Source organism: Seriola aureovittata, chromosome 2, assembly GCF_021018895.1.
Source record: "Seriola aureovittata isolate HTS-2021-v1 ecotype China chromosome 2, ASM2101889v1, whole genome shotgun sequence".
NCBI classification, from domain to species: domain Eukaryota; kingdom Metazoa; phylum Chordata; class Actinopteri; order Carangiformes; family Carangidae; genus Seriola; species Seriola aureovittata.
The window spans coordinates 24,668,512-24,689,413 of record NC_079365.1 but is presented as its reverse complement, the minus strand read 5'-3'; the positions used below and the strand labels follow the sequence as shown (position 1 = coordinate 24,689,413).

The window sequence follows — 20,902 nt, the reverse complement described above, 5'->3', positions numbered from 1 at the left end:
ACATGAGACATTTTATTTGGTAAAATAATCTCTGGTTGATATAAATGAATTGGCTGTTCCAATTAGCCTCCAAAAGTATCAACGGAAATTCGCTCAGCATGCCTGTGGTATTCAGAGAGTCACATTGGGTCCGTGGTGGCATTATAAAAAGATGGTTGCTCATGATGGTGGTGGCGGTGTGTCGTACTCAATGTACTGAGCAGGATTTCCTGTTCATATTGTCAGAGGTTAAACAAGCATGATTTGTCCAGACAGTTTGAATAGTCACCCCGACCTCATAAAAACGACTGTGGCGTAACTGGGAGAAAGGCCTGATGACAAGAGTGGAGAATAAACACAAATATCACCCCTGACCTGGCAGAGTAAAGGAGGTAAGCACTCTTACATAAAACAAGTGCATTTACTACTGAGCCAAATTTTATCAGAGGAACGTTGCTGCTGTACTTCACCCTTACCAGCGAATATAATGTTATCAGGCATCTTGGCTGCGTGTTTAGTGAAGAGGTTATATCCAGCAGCGATGTCACATATGTACACTATGGACTTGATTTGTGTTGGCCTTGTCAGTACAGTATAATATATAGTAAAATGTGAATGTGTGTATGAGTCTTTCTTCCAGATCTATGCATAGTTGTTTAGGTGAAATCTCTTCCTTTAATGTTTATTTGACCATAAATATAAAAAGGATTAATTTAACAGTTGCAGCCGAGGATCCTTTTATAGACAATTTACTGGGAGCTCACTCGGATATATATGGAAAAGCAATGAAAATGGGCACTCATTTCATAAAGGCTTAATGTAGGACTCCAATGTGCGTGGTGTCATGTGCTCAGATACTGGAGCCATGTGAGGCTGGAAACGCATGCTGGAAACATTTGTTGCTGTAATGATGGCTACTGAGTTTGTTTCTGTCTGTGTGAAGCTAGTGAAGAATATTTGCTAAGTAATTGATAAAAGCAAATTCAGGGACCAAATAAGTTTAAAAAAATAAATAAAAAAAAGCACATTACACAGATGTCACACTGTTGATTTATTGCAGTTAAGAGCTTAAACATTTGACACATCTTTGTCAAACAGTTATTTATGATGACAGGGTAACAATCATAAATGAGGAGCATTTCAAATAAATTAAATAAGCTAGTATTTAGACTATTTTTATATGATTTTATCTTCACTATTGCATAACAATATAGCACCATTTCAATGCAGTCTTTGCTGTCAACTAAAACATTCTACTTCCTTACTTTCCACAATATCTCAGTAAGAGGAAAAGCTGCATGAAACCTTCAGGCCTTTTTAATCTGTGGAGAAAAAACAGAGAGAAAAATAATCATTGTAAGAATAAATCACAACATGCACTCCTGAGGAAAACAAACAATATTCGAGTTAAATCTTACCTCTAACAGTAAGTTTAGTGGAACACTCAGCTTTGCCGAAAGAGTTGACTGCGACTACCTTATATTCACCGCTGTCGTTTGGTCGGACTCTGAGGATATACATGGAGCACACACCAAATGAGTTGGTGATGTAGTAGTTGTTGTCTGAGTTGATGCAGACGTCGTTCAGGTACCAGGATACACTGGGCGTAGGGCATCCTCGGACAGCGCATGTCATGAAAAGTTGGTAACCTTTAGGTGGTGTGTGGACTTTCAGAGGGACCAAGATGGATGGAGGCCTCTCAAAGCAGACATCTGCCGAATTAGCTCCATTTGAAGCTATTTGAACTGAAACGAAAAATAAAAGAAAATTAATTTTTAGGTTACCTGATAATCATATCAACAAGGATCGAAACATATTCAGGATATTCATTTTTACTACTCGGATTTCATACAGCAGGGTCGAGCAAACACTCATTGAACTGATTATAAATTTTAAAATGCAAGACTATTGATGGGGAGCGCACAAGTCTATTAAAAACTAAAAATCCCATGGAAACAAGTGCAGCAGCGTGGGTACTTTATCAAAACAAAATTTTGTCCATATCCATAAAATTCACCAACACTCTCTCCATGTCATCTTTGCAACTTCTATGACCAAGCGTAAGTGAAGAGGACCTCCTCTGTGACGCACCTCTGTTGCTATTGGCGCCCCATGTAGGTGACTGAGATGGATCTGAGGGGCCCATGTCGTTCTTGGCGTAGATCCGGAAATGATACTCTATCCCAGGAAGGATGTTGTTGACTGTGTATGTGTGAGCGAAGAGGCGGTCTGCTACAGTCTTCCACACTCTGGTGTTGGAGTCGCGTTGAGACACCATATAGTACAGGCGGTCATCGAGCTCCTCGTCTGGAGAGGGAGCCCATGATACCACCACTTTGCCATAGACTGTTTGCTCCAACTCCACTGGCCCTGGAGTCTTGGGTTCGTCTAGCAACAAGTACAATAGGACGCAGATCATGTTACTGAGATATTGTCCTGTATTTCCCCCTTTTTGGAGCAATTTTCATTAATTTCTTTTTAATTTTGCTACAGTGGATCCTTATGTAATCTTGTCTTACTCAGGAGGCATTTCACTCTTATGAGGGTTTTTGTCAGGGTTGCATTTTAATTTAACAGCTGTTATAAGTTAATCACATCCTATTACTGCGTAGCACTTGGTAATAATTATGTTTCTAATTCCGCCTAGAAGCGTTCAGTGTTAATTAGGGTTTTACACTGGGTTGCCAATACATTTGTGTGTTATTGGCATTTAATTGACAAAATATTACCCACCTACTGTTGTCCAGTGTTAATATGATGTTCCCTGACCAGATGAACACAATGCAATTAAATTAGCTTCTAATTTAACAGATGAATTCCTCATTTAAAGACCTGTGGATTGTACAATACAAGCACAGAATAACTGCCAGCAACAGTTTCAATACAAATATTTTAATACTGTTCTTACTACTTTTTTGCACTAATCTTATATAACACCTCACAGTGTTACTCGTGCTTACCTGTGACTCTAACCTCAATGTCAAATGAAGCCTCACCCACAGAGTTTTTGGCTTTGATAGTGTAGATGCCTGAATCTGACCGCTTTGATGAGGGAATAACAAGCTGAGACATTCCCTCTGTATTGACGATATTAAACCACGGAGATATTGGCTCATCGTCTTTCAGCCAGGTGATCTGAGGTGGAGGTTCAGCCTGCAGATATCAATGTCAGATAAATGAGATAAACTATGAGACATATGCAGTCATGTCACATTGTGGTAAACTCATCACTCAGAAATATGACATGGCTGGAATGAGGGTATAAAATCCAGTATGTGGAACTGATTGAAAAGACAGTTTTAAAATTTATACCAAGAAGGAAGAACTCTGTATGCAAACCAGATTTTAGGTTTATTCATACCTCATAGCAAATTTTGACGCGAGCAGAATTTCCTGCTCTGACAACAATGAAGTCCTCTGGGTCTTTAAAATGAGGTCTCACTGGATGGAAAACACATAAAGCATGAAATGTTGACAGGAAACCAACAATGTGCGGGACAACAACAAATTTAAATCATTAATATGCATAGCAAAAGTGCTTAGAACTTACTGTTGGGATTCTTTGCGCACACCATTGCAGATGGAGGGCTCGGATCTCCAGATCCAGACTCATTGATTGCTGAAACCCTGAACTCGTAGTCTGTTCCCTCAGTGATATCTTTAACTGCATACTTCACATCTAGAAATAGGATGAAATTTGCAGCAAGGAAAAGTCAGGAAAAAGAAGAACATTTTTTTTTCTCTTATCAAAGTGCTTTTATTTCTGACAAACCCTCGATCGGTTCATTAAGTGCATTCAGGGCAATCCACTGATGTGTGTCCTTCTTCCGTTTCTCCACTTGATAACCAATAATCGGTACTCCTCTGTCGTCCTCTGGAGGCGTCCAGGTCAAATTGATACAGGTCTTAGAGGCACTGACCACTTTGGGGGCACCAGGTGGACCGGAGAGTACTAAGGAATGACAAGTAGTCTAATTAATCAAGTAAGATCATTAGTAATAATTAAGAAGTAATTAAAGACATGGAATAAATCGAAGACATCTGCATGTTATTACTTCAGGATATTGCAGACAGTTCCTCTTGTAGATGGAAAAAACTATTATAGCAATGATAAAAGAGGGGCTTTCAACTGCAGCTAAATAGTGTTGATGATAAACAGTTTGAAACAATCAAAAAAAGCCTATCCAAACGCATTTCCATTTATTACAACCTGAGGGAGATTAACATGGTTTTGCTGAGGAATGCTTTTTCCTGCGCTCACTCATTATGCCAGCCATAATGCTATCAGCTGTCTCCAGGGCGTCGCTGAGACCCTCAGGGTTTTCTGCGTAGATGCGGTAGTTGTATTTCTTTCCATGAGTCACATTCCTGTCTCTGAAGGAGGTCCTGTCAGCGGAGACATCCCCAAGTTTCGCCCACAGAGCCTGTCCTGCCTGCTGCCGCTCTATAATATAGTTGGTGACAGCTGAGCCGCCGTCGTCTTTGGGCGGGTTCCATTTGATCTCAATTATAGATGAGGTGGTTTCGACAGTCTCCACTGGACCCTCTGGTGGGCCTGGACGATCTGTTTGAAAAACACGCTGTTAAATTTTAAATGTAGTAAAACAAAAATGATTCGTAGTAAAGTGCAAGGCTCTCAGTATTTTTGAACTTTTCTTATTAGATTCCTCTTTTTTGTACCGAGCACAATAAGCTGAGATGTGGCCTCCACGGCCCCAAATGGGTTTTTGAGTTGAATCTTTATTTCCCCTGTGTCTGTCCGCAGGCAGTCTCTGAGCAGCAGCCGGCTGTGATTGGGCTCCCTCACGATCTTAACTCCTCCTCCATCTTTAATCTCAGTGCCATCCTTAAACCAACTGACCACCAAAGACTCCTGAGGAGCAAAGGGCATCTTGAAAGCTGCGTTCTGCCCAACTCTTACTACCACAGGTTTGGAGAACTTGTGAAGGTCGTCCGGGTCAAATTCAGGTACATCTAAAAAGCACAAAGCATAATTAAATTCAATGCACAGGTACAGTTGTGTCATTTCACACTCCTGGTGCAAAAAGGAGGAAATAAATCCTACCTCCAACAGTGACCTTTCCTTGTGTACTATGTTCCCCTGATACAAAACGATAAAGTCCAGAGTCGTCATCCATGCATCTCTTAATTGTCAGTTTGTGAGAACTTCCATCTTTGGCGATGTTGACCGCATGACCTGAGTTTAACTAGCAAATCAAAATTGAAAGTCAGACCTTAGTATTTTTTTTTTTAGTACATTACAAAATGAAAAAAAGGAAAATAAATTACCTGTGATTCCATAGACACAAAACACTTAATAGTTGTATGTTTGTAATGTTGGCAATGTAGTGTAAAAGCTTGTCTTACTGTTGCACTCAGTTACTCTAAATGAAAGTGTGAGATAAATTCTCAAAATGTAAAACATGCAAATTGAAGTTATTCATAGACTTTACCTGCTCTCCATCTTTGAACCAGGAGCCATCACATTCCATGTTCATCTTCACATTCAATTCAGCCGGCTTTTCACGAAGAGCGTAAATATCAGAGAGTCCACAGGTAATTCCAGGCTCTGGGCAACAACAGAAAAACAGAGTGACTCTACACTTTGCATATTCACGGGATTCAGCTTTCAGTTTAGGACTACTGAATAAAAGTACACAAGAATGAGCGAATTACTTACGCACATGCTTCTAATTTCTACTCAGCAATATGTTTGTTGAAATAAAGTAGTTAAATGGTTCATCAAGATTAAGGATTTCCTGTGAAGAATGTCATGGTTGTGTTTTGCATAAAGAAAAAGCTTAATGATGTTATATGCTTTGAAAGGTTTGTGATATAATTTCCGGACCTTCAAGGCATTGTGCAGCGCGTCAAAGTCAGGAGAGGGAACTACATCATCTAGTAACTAATCCAGTGGATGGCTTCTATATTAGATCAGTGTTAGCTGGTTAGAAAGTTTATGTTAAACAGAAGTTACAGTACAAAGCAAGTTAATGACATCAAAAGCAAGTACAATTACAAACAGCAAACATAAAGCTTTGCAAACAGAGACAAGAGTCTCATTTGTTCTGTGTGGGTCTTTGGTTCAGTAGTATGTTAAGGCAGTGTATTAAGAATGTGCTTCCACATGCTGGTTATAAAGGAATTTGATGTGTTATTTCACACCTTCCCATTAATGTATTGATATTTGACTAAAAGAGAAACTACTGTGAATTTGCAGGATTAAGATGTTACAGAGAACAGAATAATTTCTTCAGATTCTGAAAAGAAATTATTCGAATAAATTATTTTGTTAATTTTAAAACTCTAAAGCAAATAAAAAGTTATTGTTATTAGTCTATGATTAGTCTTCTAATATCTATACTACTGTTCTACTTTTTCAGCGTTGAATATCTGGCATACCACTTCCTGCATCTGCATGTGGTTGACCAAGTTTTCCACCGCCACTGGCATCTCCAGCTGAGTGGATAATAGCAATAACAACAGTAAGTCATTTAAACTTGATTCAGTAAATTACTCCCGCAATTTTCTATGCTCCACTGTTGTCTCTCTTACCACTTCCCGAATCTCCAGCTGCTGCTGATGTTTTGTCTGAGTGACCTATCAGCGATCACAGACAGCATGAAAACATTTTAGATTTTTTTTTTTTTTGTATTGTTGGAATCAGCACCACTCAGTATTTGGATAATCGGATGTTTCTAAGGCTGTTTAAGTGTAAGAAAGTCATCTGGCTAGTTCAATAGCAAACTGCTGACACTACAGCGCTCCTGTCAGTCGCTTCAGGATCACAGTCTCATGTGATTTACATTAGAATTAAAATTAAAATTGGGCGAAACATAACAAAGCACTGGTTCGGTTCTAAAGCAGAAATCAGTGTCTTTACCATAACGAGTTGATGCATCTCAGTAAGTAAATATGATGTAAGCTTTAAAGGGTTTATTGTTTCAATATACACCTTTTTTTTTACCAGCATATTTCAGAATAAGACATCACAGCCCCAAAAGACAAAACTGACATTTAGTCATCCAGCAAGACGCAGATCACAGTACACGACTGTGTACAACATGTCACCCTGTCTGTCTAGCCATGCTAAGAATATTGTCAAGTAAATCTGAATCAGCGAAAATACCGTTACAAAATATTTGACTGTAAAGAGGCAGCCAATCACATACTGAGCTGACAACACAACACAACATAAAATAAAGTCCAAACGTTACACTGACCTCAACATTTTGATGCACAGGCTTTTATCACAGTAAACGCCATGAAAATAAACAAACTGACAACTGAAGACATTATAAGTCTAAAAACTGTCATATTCAACTTTGACTGCATGCAGAGGTTAACAAAACCATTCAAGCTTCTTACCTGTGCCCGATCCATCCGCAGCCGCAGGATCCACTGCAGCTGACTCATTTGCTGTTTCTATGAACCGTTGAAACAAATAATCATAGCAAGTATTACATGGAAAATAATGCAATTAAGGTTCCCATTATTGTCATTTGTAGGGCTACACTTACCAAGTATTTTTGTTATTGAGTAATCTTGATTATATTTTTCTTTTATTGATAGATTCCTTTTTTTGGCTTTGAAATGTCGGAAAGTAATACAAATGTCTTGTTTTGTTATAATTACTCACAGCCTAAGGTGACGTCTTCAAATGTCTTGTTTGGTCCAACCAACAGTCCCAAACGCAAAGATATTTACTTTACTTTCTTGTGTGTCAAAGAAAAGCATAAAACCCCCATATCTGAGAAGCTGAAAGGTGTTGTGAAATGTTTGTCATTCAGCTAAGAAAATTACAGAAATGATTATTTGATTTTCAACATAGTTTCCAATTAACTGATCGATTTATTGGTTAATCATTGTAGTATAAGCAATCAATTATTTATAAACCAATTTCTTTGACCACTGTCATAAATAAATAAATAAATAAATAAATAAATATTAATGTCAAAGATTTTGTTTTGATTTTCGTTTTGTTTATTACATTAGCATCGATGGACCTCTGTCTTGAATTCCTAAAAATCAGGAGTTTGGATTCATAACGACCCACAGTCATGGCTTTGTTGTTTGTGAATTCTACACCATGTATAATAAACCTTACAGGCGACGATCTTACTTGGCAAAGAGTCTTTGGCTGCCTTAGATGCAGCTGGAGCTTTAGTAGGTGCAGGAGCTCCAGGGGTTTCAGGTGGAGGTGGAGGTGCAGCTGCCGCAGCTTCTTTAGCAGCTTTAATCTGTTCTTTTATTTCTTCTCTCTCCTTCTCTAATTTTGCTTGTTGCTCTTGGGCAATCTTCTGCAAGTCCACTCCAGATCCTCCTGCCCTCGTTGTTTTCCTCGCTGATTTTTTGCCTTTTTGCGCGTCTTTGTCAGCTGATTGGGAAAAAATATGAGCTTTGCAGTGAGTGTGCACTTTAAAACTCCACTATAACGTAAAAAGCAATAATTGGTCAGACAAATCAGGCAGTTCAGTTCTCTCATTGTTATTCGATATCAAATTGTTATTATTATTATTGTTATTATTATTATCCATTATTGATTATACAGTTAGTCTTTTGATGGAGTATATCTTACCTTCAACAACAAGCCATGCATTGCAAGACTTTATTCCTGCGCAGGCAGAGTAAATTCCTTTGTCTACCACCATGCAGTCCTTGACCACCAGCCTGTGAATGAGCTTGTCCTCTGAGACCTCAATATTGTATTTATCCCCTTGTTCCAGTGGCAAATTCTTGCCAAACCACAAAATCCTGGAGAAGGGATTTGACAGGACACACTCAAACACAGCATCCTCTCTCTCCATTGCCTTCACTTCCTGAAGTTTCACCAAGAAATCGACCTGGGGGACTGAAAAATAACAACTGATTAGTTTGATGATTATTAAAACGTAGCTGATACAATTTATTTAAATTTGAGCAATTTTGTGTCATGCAACAAAAATATTGTCTTCTTTGCTTTAATTAAGGCTACTAATTTGCCGTGTGTGCGAGTGTAGAACGTACTTTTAAATTCAGTGGAAAACATATTCACATCCTCTACGTCCAACTGGTACAGCCCAGCATCTTCTGGCATAAGGTCCCTCATACTGAAAATATACTTTCTCCCCACTCTTCTAAGGCAGTGCTTCATCTTATCCCCCAACTCCTTTGTGTATGGAATCATTTCACCATCCTGCAGGGGAAATATACAATGTAATTTACTTCTGGTATGGTTGACATCTAGGATGACTCCCACTGATTTCTTTCCCTAACCCATTATGCAATATTGTTTGTACACTAACCTTGTATAGGAAGATCGAACTGCTTTGGTCAAGAAGATCCATGTCAATCTCGAAGGATGCAGTACCATCTGCATTGACCTGAATAGGTCTCAGGTTAGACAGGCTTTTGATGAACTGGGGCAAAAACAAAACCAGAAATGAGTGTCGAGCAGAAAGCAAATGGACATTATTTCAAATTAATGGTTACAGAAATTTTCCTTTGAACCACAGCAAAGAGCTTTTCTTTAGAAATAATCTGTTTGTAACATCTCAGAATAAAAGCAAACAAATGAATATGCAAATATCACAAATCCCTCACCGCAGCTTGTTCTTCCTCCCTTTCCTTCTTCATTTCATTCAGTTTCTTGAGCATCCAGCGAAAGTCGGTGACTCCAAACTCTGAACAGATTTTCTCATAGTCTTTCTTATCAGCACTAATTAACAGCTCCCAAAATTTCGGATCAATCTCCCCTTCTTTTTTCTCAGGTGGCTCAGACTTGGGACGGATTTTACTAGAAATTAAAATGGGGTTAATCAGTTAAACGGTCTTGTAAATCAGTGGAGGACATCATCAACATAGAAACTTTAACCCACCTTTTCCTTTTTAATACCTTCTTAAAGTCCCCATCAGTGGCTTCTGCTGTTTGTTGCTGGGCTTTGTTCTTTTTGTAACCAACTGAAAGCAGACATGAAGGTACTTCAGTTATTATACAGTCATGTAATTACACAGTATACAGAGGGACTGCAGAGTGGTAAGTACTGGAATGAGTGTAATACACTTAAGGGTATGAAGAGGAGAAGTATGAAATTTGGATACAAATATGTTCATTTTAAAGTAGATCTGGGATAATGCTTGTGGTCTATTAAATTACTTTCTATTGCATTACTTCAATGAATATATGATAGCAGGCAAGCAGCCCTTACCTTCAATAACATTCAGAATAACTGTGACCATGGCTTGTCCAAATTCATTTGTGGCAAAGCATTTATAGGTATCAGCTTGTTCTGGCGTAACATTTGGCATCTGAAAGATATAAGACAAGCTAAATATAATGGATCCAGTGGGTGAAGTAGTCTGTGGTAGTAGCATTGTCTCTAAGTTTTATAGTAGTTGATTTTCAAATCGCAGTGATTTGATTTTAAAATGTTGTTGCTCACCTTTAAGACCTTAAACTGCCTCATTCCTAAATATTTGTTCTGATTTATTGACCTGGTCTGTGTCATTGAGATCTGCGGGTGAAGCCCTGCTTAGTTACTTCCAGGTCACGGTTTGTGACAAAGGGTGACCAGGCTTTCGCTATTAGTAGCTCTCTGCCGTAACTCAGACACAAGTCTTTTGCTGCTTTTATATCTCTTCGTCAAACTTTTCTCTGTGTGAAAGCTTTTGGAAATGTTTAACATAGATTTTTATTTATACTGTTTTATTCCTGTTCATTTGATCTTATTTATTTTATTGTTTTTACCGCATCAGTGCTCATCTGCTTCTTTTTGCACTTTGTAACACTGTTAAGAAAAGTGCTATAAAAAGATTATTATTATTATTGTTATTATTATTATTATTATGTAGCAGTGGTTCCCAACCGTGTCTCATTCCCAGTGTGTTAGATGTTATTTAGCACAATTGATTTAGGTTTGTTTCAGTTTGAATTTGCACTTCTACCATAGAGTGGAGGAAGTAGGACTTTTTACTTTTCTCTTTATTTCAACTTCTGTTCATTTGCTAACTAGTTTTTACCAAGTTATAATTTTTGTTTTTTTCCAGATTAGCTGAGCTACTTCACAATCTCTTCCTGTACCGCCTGGCAACTGCAGATGTACTCACTATGGTTCAAGTGCCACAGGTTGGAAATCACTGCCACAACGTATCCAGTGAACTATAATAGAAATAGATTCATATCCCTTTGTGACACATTGCACATGGCAGACCAGTTTGATTAAAACACTGTAGACCAGTTACAGCTGGTCTGCACATTTCATAGATAGATGGCCTCCTCATGTGTGACTGCATGGCTTTTACTTTACATTTTCAGCCTCAAGCAGCAGTGAGTTTGACAGGATACAGGGGTGGACATGTTTAATGAAACTGACTTTTGTTGAGTGTGCTCCTCTCAGGATGAGTTAAATCGACTTATTGTAGAAAATGTAATTAGCAAAGCGAGGCGATGGGTCGGAAATTTGAATGACCTTGATGTTATCAAATCATTATTTCTTCTTCTTTCTTCTCTCTTCTTCTCTTTCTATTTATATATGTTCCTCTATGCTATTTCTATAAGTCCTTTGCATCAGCATGTGGCTGTTTAGTATCACTGCAATTTGATAGCCCGTATCACTTGCCTCAAATGTATGCTCATTGGAATTGGGATCGTATTTAGTCTGGTATCTTGATGTATCAGACACGTCTCCGTTATTTCTGCTCCATGTTACAGTCGGCTTTGGGTCTCCGGTGACAATGGCTTTAAAAAAAGCAAATTTTCCTGTAAAACAAAACAAAAGCCACATTTAGTTCACCTTCTATTCTTATCCTTTTGGAAATATGATTATTGATTTGTAATATACTCTGTAATTACACAGAATGCCTGATACTTGTCTGACATCACCACATTGTGATTACAAACAGTTGAGAATTATTATTATATAGGGTAACATCATAGTTGTTTGTGGTTCTCTTGTCTTGTCGCTCCTCCTGGTTTTAAATCAAAGTTGGTTTGTGTTTGTGAGTCTGGGTGTTGAATGGCAGGGCTCTGCTCCGGCTGGCCTCACACAAACTTCATGCATCTAATCCCTTATGCAGAGTGATGTAAATTCCACCTTGAAATATTTTGTGATATTAATGTTAAACATGATTCTTTGACTATCAGTCCTACCCTCTTGGATGGTCAAAGCAATTGGCTTGCGGGTGAAGTCCGGATGGGTCTTTCCCTCTGGAAGCGTCTCAATAAACTGTGTAATCATCACCCCGGGGACCTTAGATTTTTTCTTGATCCCCACTGTGGGCATTGGAAAATGAAGTCAGTGACGATACATTTGACACTTGAAAAGACCATGATCATATCCAGCCTTTAAGATCTGTTGTTTTATAATCAAATCATCACTCACATAAACCATGCAGAGACTCATTCTAATACGGGACATATTAGAATGTTACATGTTACTCAGTTTATCGTCATTTACATCTAGACAGTACATATATGGCTCTGGTGTAGATGGCTGTCTTGTGTCAATGGACATTTACATTTCAACAGTTTCCTCGGGAATCCATGCCTGAAATCCAACCCCGGAACAGATATGTAGTGATGTACATACATATCCACGCACAATATATATGTACGCTCATACATTATATTAATAAATGCATTGCATATCAGTTCTTCATGCCTTCGTGTGCAGTAGGGAGAGAAAAAAAACAGGTGTTGTTTGGGCTTTTCTGTTGTCCCCTAAGCCTACCTTCTTTACCATTGCAAATCTCTGCATCAGGACCTGATAAGGCACATGTTAAAGAGCATATACAGCACATGTCAGCATTGGATTATGGATTAGACTAAAATCATTAAACTGTGGGACAGAAAATAAAATGCTAAAAAAGCATTTGGTGTGCTGAATGGCTTCATTGTGAAAATTGCCAGATGAGGCTTAATCACATCAACACAGGTGAAACAATGAAACATTTTAAGCATTTCTTTAAACATTGTCCATGTCAGATTGCAGCAGTACACACAATGATGTGTTTTATGTAATTAATCATTGCACAGAAATACATATGTGTGCGGATAATGTGTGATTGTGATGCTCATGCTTCCTCTGCTGCTCTTATGAGCTCCTGCTGGCCTAGAATAGACTATTTGTATGTGCTGTTGTACAGTCTAGATATGGCTGCTGATGGGCAAATTGCAGAACTTTCTCAATAAAATAAGTCTAATTTGAATAATATTACATTCCAAGTCTGAAAGCCTAAGCTAAAATTTGTGAGATGGAGACTTCACATTAGCAAGTAATCATAGAAATCCACAAATAATGCAAACAGTTAATCGATATATTCACTATTTCCTTCAGAGTTATTCATTAATAGAGCTCCCTGCTGACCTCTTTCTCTCAATTTTGTTAGACTCTGATCTGGAAATGTGTCATCTTATTACTTTCTCATAGTCTGTTAAGAAGATCAATGAAAATCACAAGATTAATAGGATCAACTGCATCCTAACTTCCTAAATTGTCTGATTAGGTAGGGTACTACAAATAATGAAATTTTGGTAGAAGAAAAAAACTGGATTCAAGTTCCCTTTGGATTTGAGGTTGGTAATATCCACTAATTCTTTCAGAAGATTCTCTTTCATTTTCTCTCCCTCCAGGTTTAGATTACAGGTTTTATTTGGTTTTCTTGTCACCTCCCTGTTGCTAATGGATCTTCAGAGTTTGGAATAAAAGAACAGAAATAAACATCCCATACTAGCTTGTTATTGGATGTTCTTCTTTGAAGCTTTCTGTAGAAAATAAGATCACTCCTTAATGCTCACCTTGGCCAGTGGCTGTCCCACCCGTCACTTTTGATCTTCTAAACATTGCGGGTCCTTTGATTCGGGATGGATTTAGCAAGATTTCCCCAACTGCAATAGATGAGAGGGGAGTTAAGTACAATAATTACAGCTCTACTGATCTATTCAAATAGCAGGAAAGACTTTCTTGTTTCTTATTCTTTCAGAATACAATTAATAATTCACCGGTGGCTTTCAAGTGTTATATTATAGAAAAGACAGTATTTGTTTAAGGATTCAGTGTAGGCAGAAGCCCTGAGAGCCTCCACTGATGCCAAGAAAGTTATTTTGGACAAGTTTTGTGAGGTCTGATTTGAATTAACCTTGACAGATTCTTTATTGGGTTATGTAAGTGCAGTGCACTCTCCCAGTATGATTATTTTATATTGAAATATTGTGGAAATTATGCAAAATGGCAAACCTCCTTGAGTAATGCTAGGCTTAGTTAAATTTGTATTAATTGCTGTGATTTGGAAGATCACAAGTTCCTGGAGGGACTGATTATTTGAATAGAGTTTGTCAAAAAAAAAAAGTTGCAGCCTTGCCAAAAACAGGCACAAAAGTAAATGTTTGACTTTGTTTAAAAAAAGGTCTACCAAGCATTACCTTTGATTCAACTCCCATAATTCAACTGCAGACACTCAGTATGTTGTAAAAGACACATAAATCTGTGGCTGCGTGCCATGCAGCTGCTTGCTGTATACTGAGGGTTATCACATTCCCTAAAAATAAAATCCTCTTAAAATTAGAAGCGCAGTGTAGGATTTCAACCTCATGATGTAATTCCTCACCAGGCTTGAACTACCATTATTCAAGAGTTTTTGTTATCTTTTTAAGCTGCAACACGCTGGCTTGATGTTCAAATGATTACATGCTTATAAATTAACATTTTTTATGATCTGTCAGTTCCATTCGTACCAGGGATCTCTACTTGTACATAGCAATCTTTCGTTACCCACATGGTTACTAAATTTAGAATGACAAATGTCACTTCACTGAAATAGATGGATGGAACATTAATTGTAATGGATTCTGTGTTGCTCTGGCTTAAGGGGATTTGCAGAAATGTCACTGTTTGTTTAGAAAACCAACTACATGCAATGCATATATTACCTTCACATGACTGTGGTATCTAATTGTAAAAAAAAAAAAAAAAAGAAAAAGCCTCCATCCAATGTGTGCATGTTGCACCCTAACTCTGTGTAAGGCACAGTCACACCATACCATAATACCTAATAAATATACTGTCGTCTAAAATGACAAAAAACTGAAAACAATGAAATGAAATAAAAGACAACGAAATACTGTGAACACATTGTCTATAGCACAATATATGACTAAAAGTTATTTGCTCTTACAGGAAAAATGTATTTACTTTACACTTGGTGAGCACCTCCCAGTACTTTGAATTCATCATCTTTAGCAAGATCATGTAATGTTTACTAACAAGACTTATCAGTCTAATTAAAATAAATTAAGCATTTCTTATGCTGGTCTTGAATCTAACAATTTAACAAGTTAGCCAGCCTTTTCATAGCCTCGTGTATAACTGTCAGAAATTGGCACTGATGGTTAAAGGTACCCAGCAACACCATGCAGCAATGTTTTTTTTCTGTGTTGGAGCCTATTTTGGTTTCAAATCTTTTAAAGTAAGAAAATAAATCGACTTTGCAAATGTATTATGAGAAAGAAAATGCAACCTACTTGTTTGTCAGACCTCAAGGACATACACAATACATTTTGGTGAGTAACACTTATTGTAAACGGAAACATTGTTTGCAAGAAAACTCCGCAGGGCACCTTTAACTGGAAGTTGATCTTTGCCTTCTGAGTAAGGTTTGCTAACAGTTTGTCAAATGGTAGCCACTGATAACACGAGTCCTCGTATTAGAATAACCTACCTAACCTAGAGCATCAGGCTATTTCCTTTTAAAGGTTGAATGTCATAATATGTAGGCAATTAGGGTCAGATTGTCAAGACCATCAATCAATATGGTAAACCTCCCAAAACCAAGCAGTAGAGAGGAAAATACAGGAAAAAAAAAACTTTCCCTCACTTTATCTGAGGTAAATTGCATCGCATGACTCAATAATTTACATCTCAATCACAGTTTATGTTTAAATGTAAGTTCCATGGTGAAAGTGACTGACAACACGCAGGGCATCGCCTGGAGCTAGAATATATTTTCTGGCAGCTGCAAGAATTTCCTGTTATTCCCTGCACTGTTTGTTGACCCAGGTCCTTGGTTCATAGCTGTGGTTTAGAGATGCTCATGCTCCAAAATATTGATTATAGTCTGCACAACATAGAAAGCTACTATATATTTTGTAACTGTATTATAGAAAATTGATTAAAACTGTCAGCGACTCATTCCCATTGCAGACTGGATCTGCTCTTCAGATGTTTAACTGAATAAATGTGACGCACTGGTTGGGATAATTAAACTAAACTACTAAACTAAATGAAACTAAGTGTTGCTGATGCTGTCCTAGCTCTGTCACTGTTTGCTCTGAAACAATTTTCCTTATCACAACACCAGTTAGAACTATAACTAATAGCCCTACCACTCATCACCATAGGCTGTACATCTATTTGTGCCCGACTGGACCAAACTATTTGAGGTGTCTGCACATGCACAGTAGTGAGAATGTATGACTGTATGACACAATCCCAATGGTCATTGGGCCGCAGAGTTATGTATCTCTGCTCTAATAGCAGAGCAGGGTGTAAAAGCAGTGCAGCAGTCACCTTAGGTTGTAAAGCTCCTTATACCTCAAGGTAAATAGGCGAACAAACAGATACACAGGCTGACTGACATGGCTGAATGACCGACTGACCAACTAACCGACTAACCGACTAACTAACTGACTTCATTGCCTTTAGCTCTATGCGATGGTTGAAAAGCTTTTGTAGCTTCCCGCCATGAATTAGCAGTACGTTGTTTTAGAACTAAATATTTTATTCAAGCAAACAGCTGTCAACCACCATATTGTCAGGTAATTGAATTAGATGTCAGGTAATTGAATTAGATGTCAGGTAATTGAATTAGATGTATGGGGAGAAATGGTCTAGTGTCACTAGAAAATGAATTTCAATCATTTGTATTTGAAACTGAAACAAGAACTGAATTTGAATTGTGAGATCTGAATGTGGAAGTACATGGAGAGTTGAATTTTTCAGTCAGGATCAAATACAGTTTCAGATCAAATATATTCAATTACATTCAGATTCAATACATTAAATTTACAGGAGTTTATTTGAATCCAGCTCCAACCTAATGAATTCGATTTTAAATTTTGCTATAAAGATTCCCTTTTTCAGTGCAAGTTAAACACTACAAATTCAAATTATGTGATTCAAATTCTGTTTTTTAATGCAATCATTCAAGTTGAGCAATTCAAAGATAAATGATCGAAATTCAGTTCAGACTCCACTGTATTTCAGCCCATAAAGGTACCTCTGGTTTTAGTTTTAAATTTTTCATCAACTCTCCTGAATGAACAATAACATGATATTTTTCAGCTTTATTCCATGTTCTACAAAACTGTTGAAAAACCGTTACAGTATTGTTGATAAAATGGACACATTGAAGTGCGATCTGTCAGATGTTTAAATACTCAGAGCCTCTCTCATGTATAGTATTTGCACAAACCCTGCACCGCCTGGTATAGGCGCGTGATATTCTAGGGTGTCGATGGTCCGCGGCTGTTGGAAGACGAGAAAAGTGGATTGTCATATGATAGGTCACATGCCACATAAAACTGTGAACATCCCACCTCGAACATCTTAATATGCTTGTAAATCACTGGTGACATGATGAGTGAGTCATACTGCAGTGAAACCTGCTCAGTAGATCACCTCATTCTGGTGTTCTGAGGTTAAAAAAAAGACATGTAATTGATTGTTATTACACCCCAACGCTTGATAAGTCATAGTTGGTTTGTCAATACAGCAAAGAGTCAGAGTTTAAATCATTTTATGTATAACAGAAAAATTGTTGGGGTTAATATGCTGCAACTATACTTAGGGTAAATATGATGAGCACTTCCCTTGGTTAAAAATCGTGTGCTATTTAATTAAACTTTTTTTTTTTTTTTTTTTTTTCAAACCACTGTGAGCTCTAAAATCCAGGTTGTACAAAGTTCAATTTTGTGTGCTCAATATTCATTGGAGCTACACTCACTGCACTGCTTAAAACTTGTTCTGTGTACTTGGCTTCTGACATGATCCTACACTAACTGCCTCCTTGCAGTGAGAGTTGGTTTTTATGGGTTTCATGTGACCAGCATTGAAATACAGCTCTGGACAGTATACTCAGAGACTGAGAGCATCATAAAAGTGATTAAAAGCAAGTCGCTACTAAGGGCATGTTCAGAAAGCATGTGGCTATCTACGGAGTTGACATTGATGCTGAGCATGTGCAGTAGCTGAGAGTGGCAGCTTTGCTTAATTTGGGTTATTACCAGGCCCTCTTTTGCCCTAGTTGTAGAAAGATCTTTTTCAGCACTATCAAAAACTGGAGAAACAAGTGGAAAGAGGAAGCAGGAACTGGGCAGTGTTGTTGTGAATTTAAAACTGACAGATAAGAGTTTTTAAAAGGATGCTCCTAAAAAATAGTTTAAAAAAAAAGAAAAAACTTAGGTGAGTAAAGAAGACTAGCCAAGAAGTTGTCAAAAGACTGTAGTTGTTAGTGGTCTGTTAAAAAGCTTATATGTTTGTTAGATAACTATCTGTGTCTGAAAGAACAGATATATAATTATATTGATGAAATATTTTAAAGTTGCCAAATTGACAAAATGAACTGCGCATAAGATATTTTCAAACTTTATTTGAACTGCTTTTAGTGTCCTTAGTGTATATTTGCATTTTCAACTCTATAGGAAATTACACAGACAACCCTATGACTTCTAATTTAAATTTAAACCACAGACTTAATTAATTTTATTAATACAAAACAAAAAAAGTACAAATCTGTGTAAACATTAGAGCAACAAAACTGGTGATAAAAATAATGTGAATAATGGAAGACTGAAATACTGCACTGTTACTCATCAGCTCACTTGCTAAAACAAGGCAGCTCAATTGTGTTTATAGGCAAACACTATCCACAGTTTGCCACATTAACTCTGCTCCCCTGGGACTACATGTTAAGAGTGAATCAGTCACAGGATTAGTTCAGTGTTAAAGACTATAACCAACTCTCAATACTTAGCACCTCCATCTAAGCTTGGTGCTGAATGTAAGATGAATGATGAACTTACCTCAGTACTCCTGTGATCCTCTTGAGTGGTTCTGCTTCCCAGTCTGATATTTGAGTGTTGCCTCCCTGCTCTACAAGCTATTAAATCCTTACAGGAATGCCAACGACTCTGCGACAAGCACCCACGTTGTCAGACATGGTGCCTGCCAAGAGAGGGGATTGCTTTTTTGTTTTTGGCATAAATCACAACCTCCAGCAAGGTGGGAGGAGGAAAAGCCAAGGTTGGCTACAAGCCTCACACCGGGATGACCATGACCATGGCTTCCTGTTGACAAATGCATGAGCTTCTTCAGGAGGTGTAGCCTAAATGAGATGTATTTTCTGTCTGAAGAATAGAATTAAGCCATTTTTTGTTATGATTTCTGAACATAGGCCCTCTATTGTCCACTATAATGTGTGTGTGAAATTTTATTTTTGAGAGGACTGTGTTTTGTGATATTTTCTCCTCATGATTGGTATCCTGATTCCCCACATTATGATTTACAACTTTTGCAGATCGTTTTCACTCCCCGACTACTGGAAATGAAGAGGTCAAGTATAGATTTGTACTTGACTTTTGTCAGTGACAGTTATGTCAGTCAGTATTGTTGTACTTGGACTGTGGAGCTGAAAGTAAGAACAAGTCTGAAGTCAGAGCTTAGTGTTGACAGCCAAGTCTGCTCGTGTTGACACTCTTATGAAAATACGAGAACAACAAAACATTAGATTAACGTTTAGATGCACTAATGACTCCTATTGACACCAACTAAAAATACAGTGTGTTTATTGAGGGGACTCTGAGCAGTCTTGAATACCAAGTGTAAACATAATACATGGTTAACAGTGTGAGCACAGGAAGCGTTTAATCTCTTAATTGTCATTTGGTCACAGACTCTCTGGTCATGTTGAAGTTAATGTGCTACTTTAAGGTAGCACGGGTTTATGGATACTCAGTTGAGATATCAGTTGTGTATTTACTTGCTTCACATCAAGTTAGAGATATATCCAATCAGCATCATGTCTGAGCTGAAATCAACAACAACAACAAAGAAAAAACTCACTTGGTGAACCTTCACTACTAATAATAAAGCAGGAGAAAAATTGTTATTGCTGAGGCGGTTGCCAACATGTAATAAAGGCCAGCTGTAAAGCAGCTATAACCAATTCCTAGCTCAGTACCAGGTGCACTTGAAGCTGCTCTGTAAGTATTATTAAGGATAAAAACTACAGTTTAACTGAAAGTAATTTAAATGTAAATTTGCCGCAAAGGAGGACTTAGTCATATATTTTATGACTCAAGGTAATCTATAAAAGACCAGCCTCACTGTTGGCATTAAAACGGTATGGAGAAAAACAAAGGAAGCACATACCCCCTAAATTCTTTGTACCTACTGGAAACAGATTGCGCATCCCCTTGTATTTAATTTGGGCTATCTCCACTTTATTAGCCCGACCAGCTGTGAACAAGCGTATAGGCTGATAATTGTTGTTTTAATAGATGGGAGAAATAAAATTGTGTAATGATGATGAATATGTCACCCGTCTTGAGTTAAGATAAGCTGTGCCAAGACTGTTAATAGCGGTTGTGGAGAAACGTCAACACATCAGCCAATGAAGACAGCTCTCTTTATTCCTTCAGCTTTTCTCTGTAAATCTGCTTCAGTAAACACTATTAAAAAAGAAGTGCGATAGAGTGGGAGTTTCTCTGAGGAGTTACAGTTGTGTCTTTTTCCAACAAGTTGTTGCTTCTCTGCCACTGGCAAGCTGAACTTTCTTACTTTGCAGGTTGGATTCACTGGTAACATGATTTATGTTCATATTGCAACTTTGCTTGAGCACAGAGAAACAATCATCAGCATTAATTCTGAGTATAAAAATCACAGGAATACTG

At 37.7% G+C, this 20,902-nt stretch overlaps 1 protein-coding gene across 1 annotated transcript; it reads right to left on the bottom strand.

Annotated features, from left to right (window-relative positions):
* Positions 1 to 1,017: 1,017 nt before the first annotated feature.
* Positions 1,018 to 19,090, bottom strand: igfn1.4 (immunoglobulin like and fibronectin type III domain containing 1, tandem duplicate 4). The gene is made up of 25 exons (XM_056403325.1): positions 19,034 to 19,090; positions 13,754 to 13,843; positions 12,107 to 12,229; positions 11,577 to 11,716; positions 10,167 to 10,266; positions 9,837 to 9,918; positions 9,562 to 9,754; positions 9,264 to 9,377; positions 8,986 to 9,154; positions 8,558 to 8,830; positions 8,102 to 8,356; positions 7,348 to 7,404; positions 6,535 to 6,579; positions 6,382 to 6,438; positions 5,433 to 5,548; positions 5,045 to 5,186; positions 4,660 to 4,953; positions 4,241 to 4,543; positions 3,752 to 3,931; positions 3,530 to 3,658; positions 3,341 to 3,420; positions 2,940 to 3,132; positions 2,071 to 2,367; positions 1,398 to 1,724; positions 1,018 to 1,301 (listed from the first exon to the last, which is right to left on the bottom strand). Exons 2-25 carry the CDS (start codon positions 13,797 to 13,799, stop codon positions 1,297 to 1,299), a joined length of 3,720 nt encoding a protein of 1,239 aa, XP_056259300.1. The 5' UTR covers positions 13,800 to 13,843; positions 19,034 to 19,090; the 3' UTR covers positions 1,018 to 1,296.
* Between the last annotated feature and the right edge of the window lie 1,812 nt (positions 19,091 to 20,902).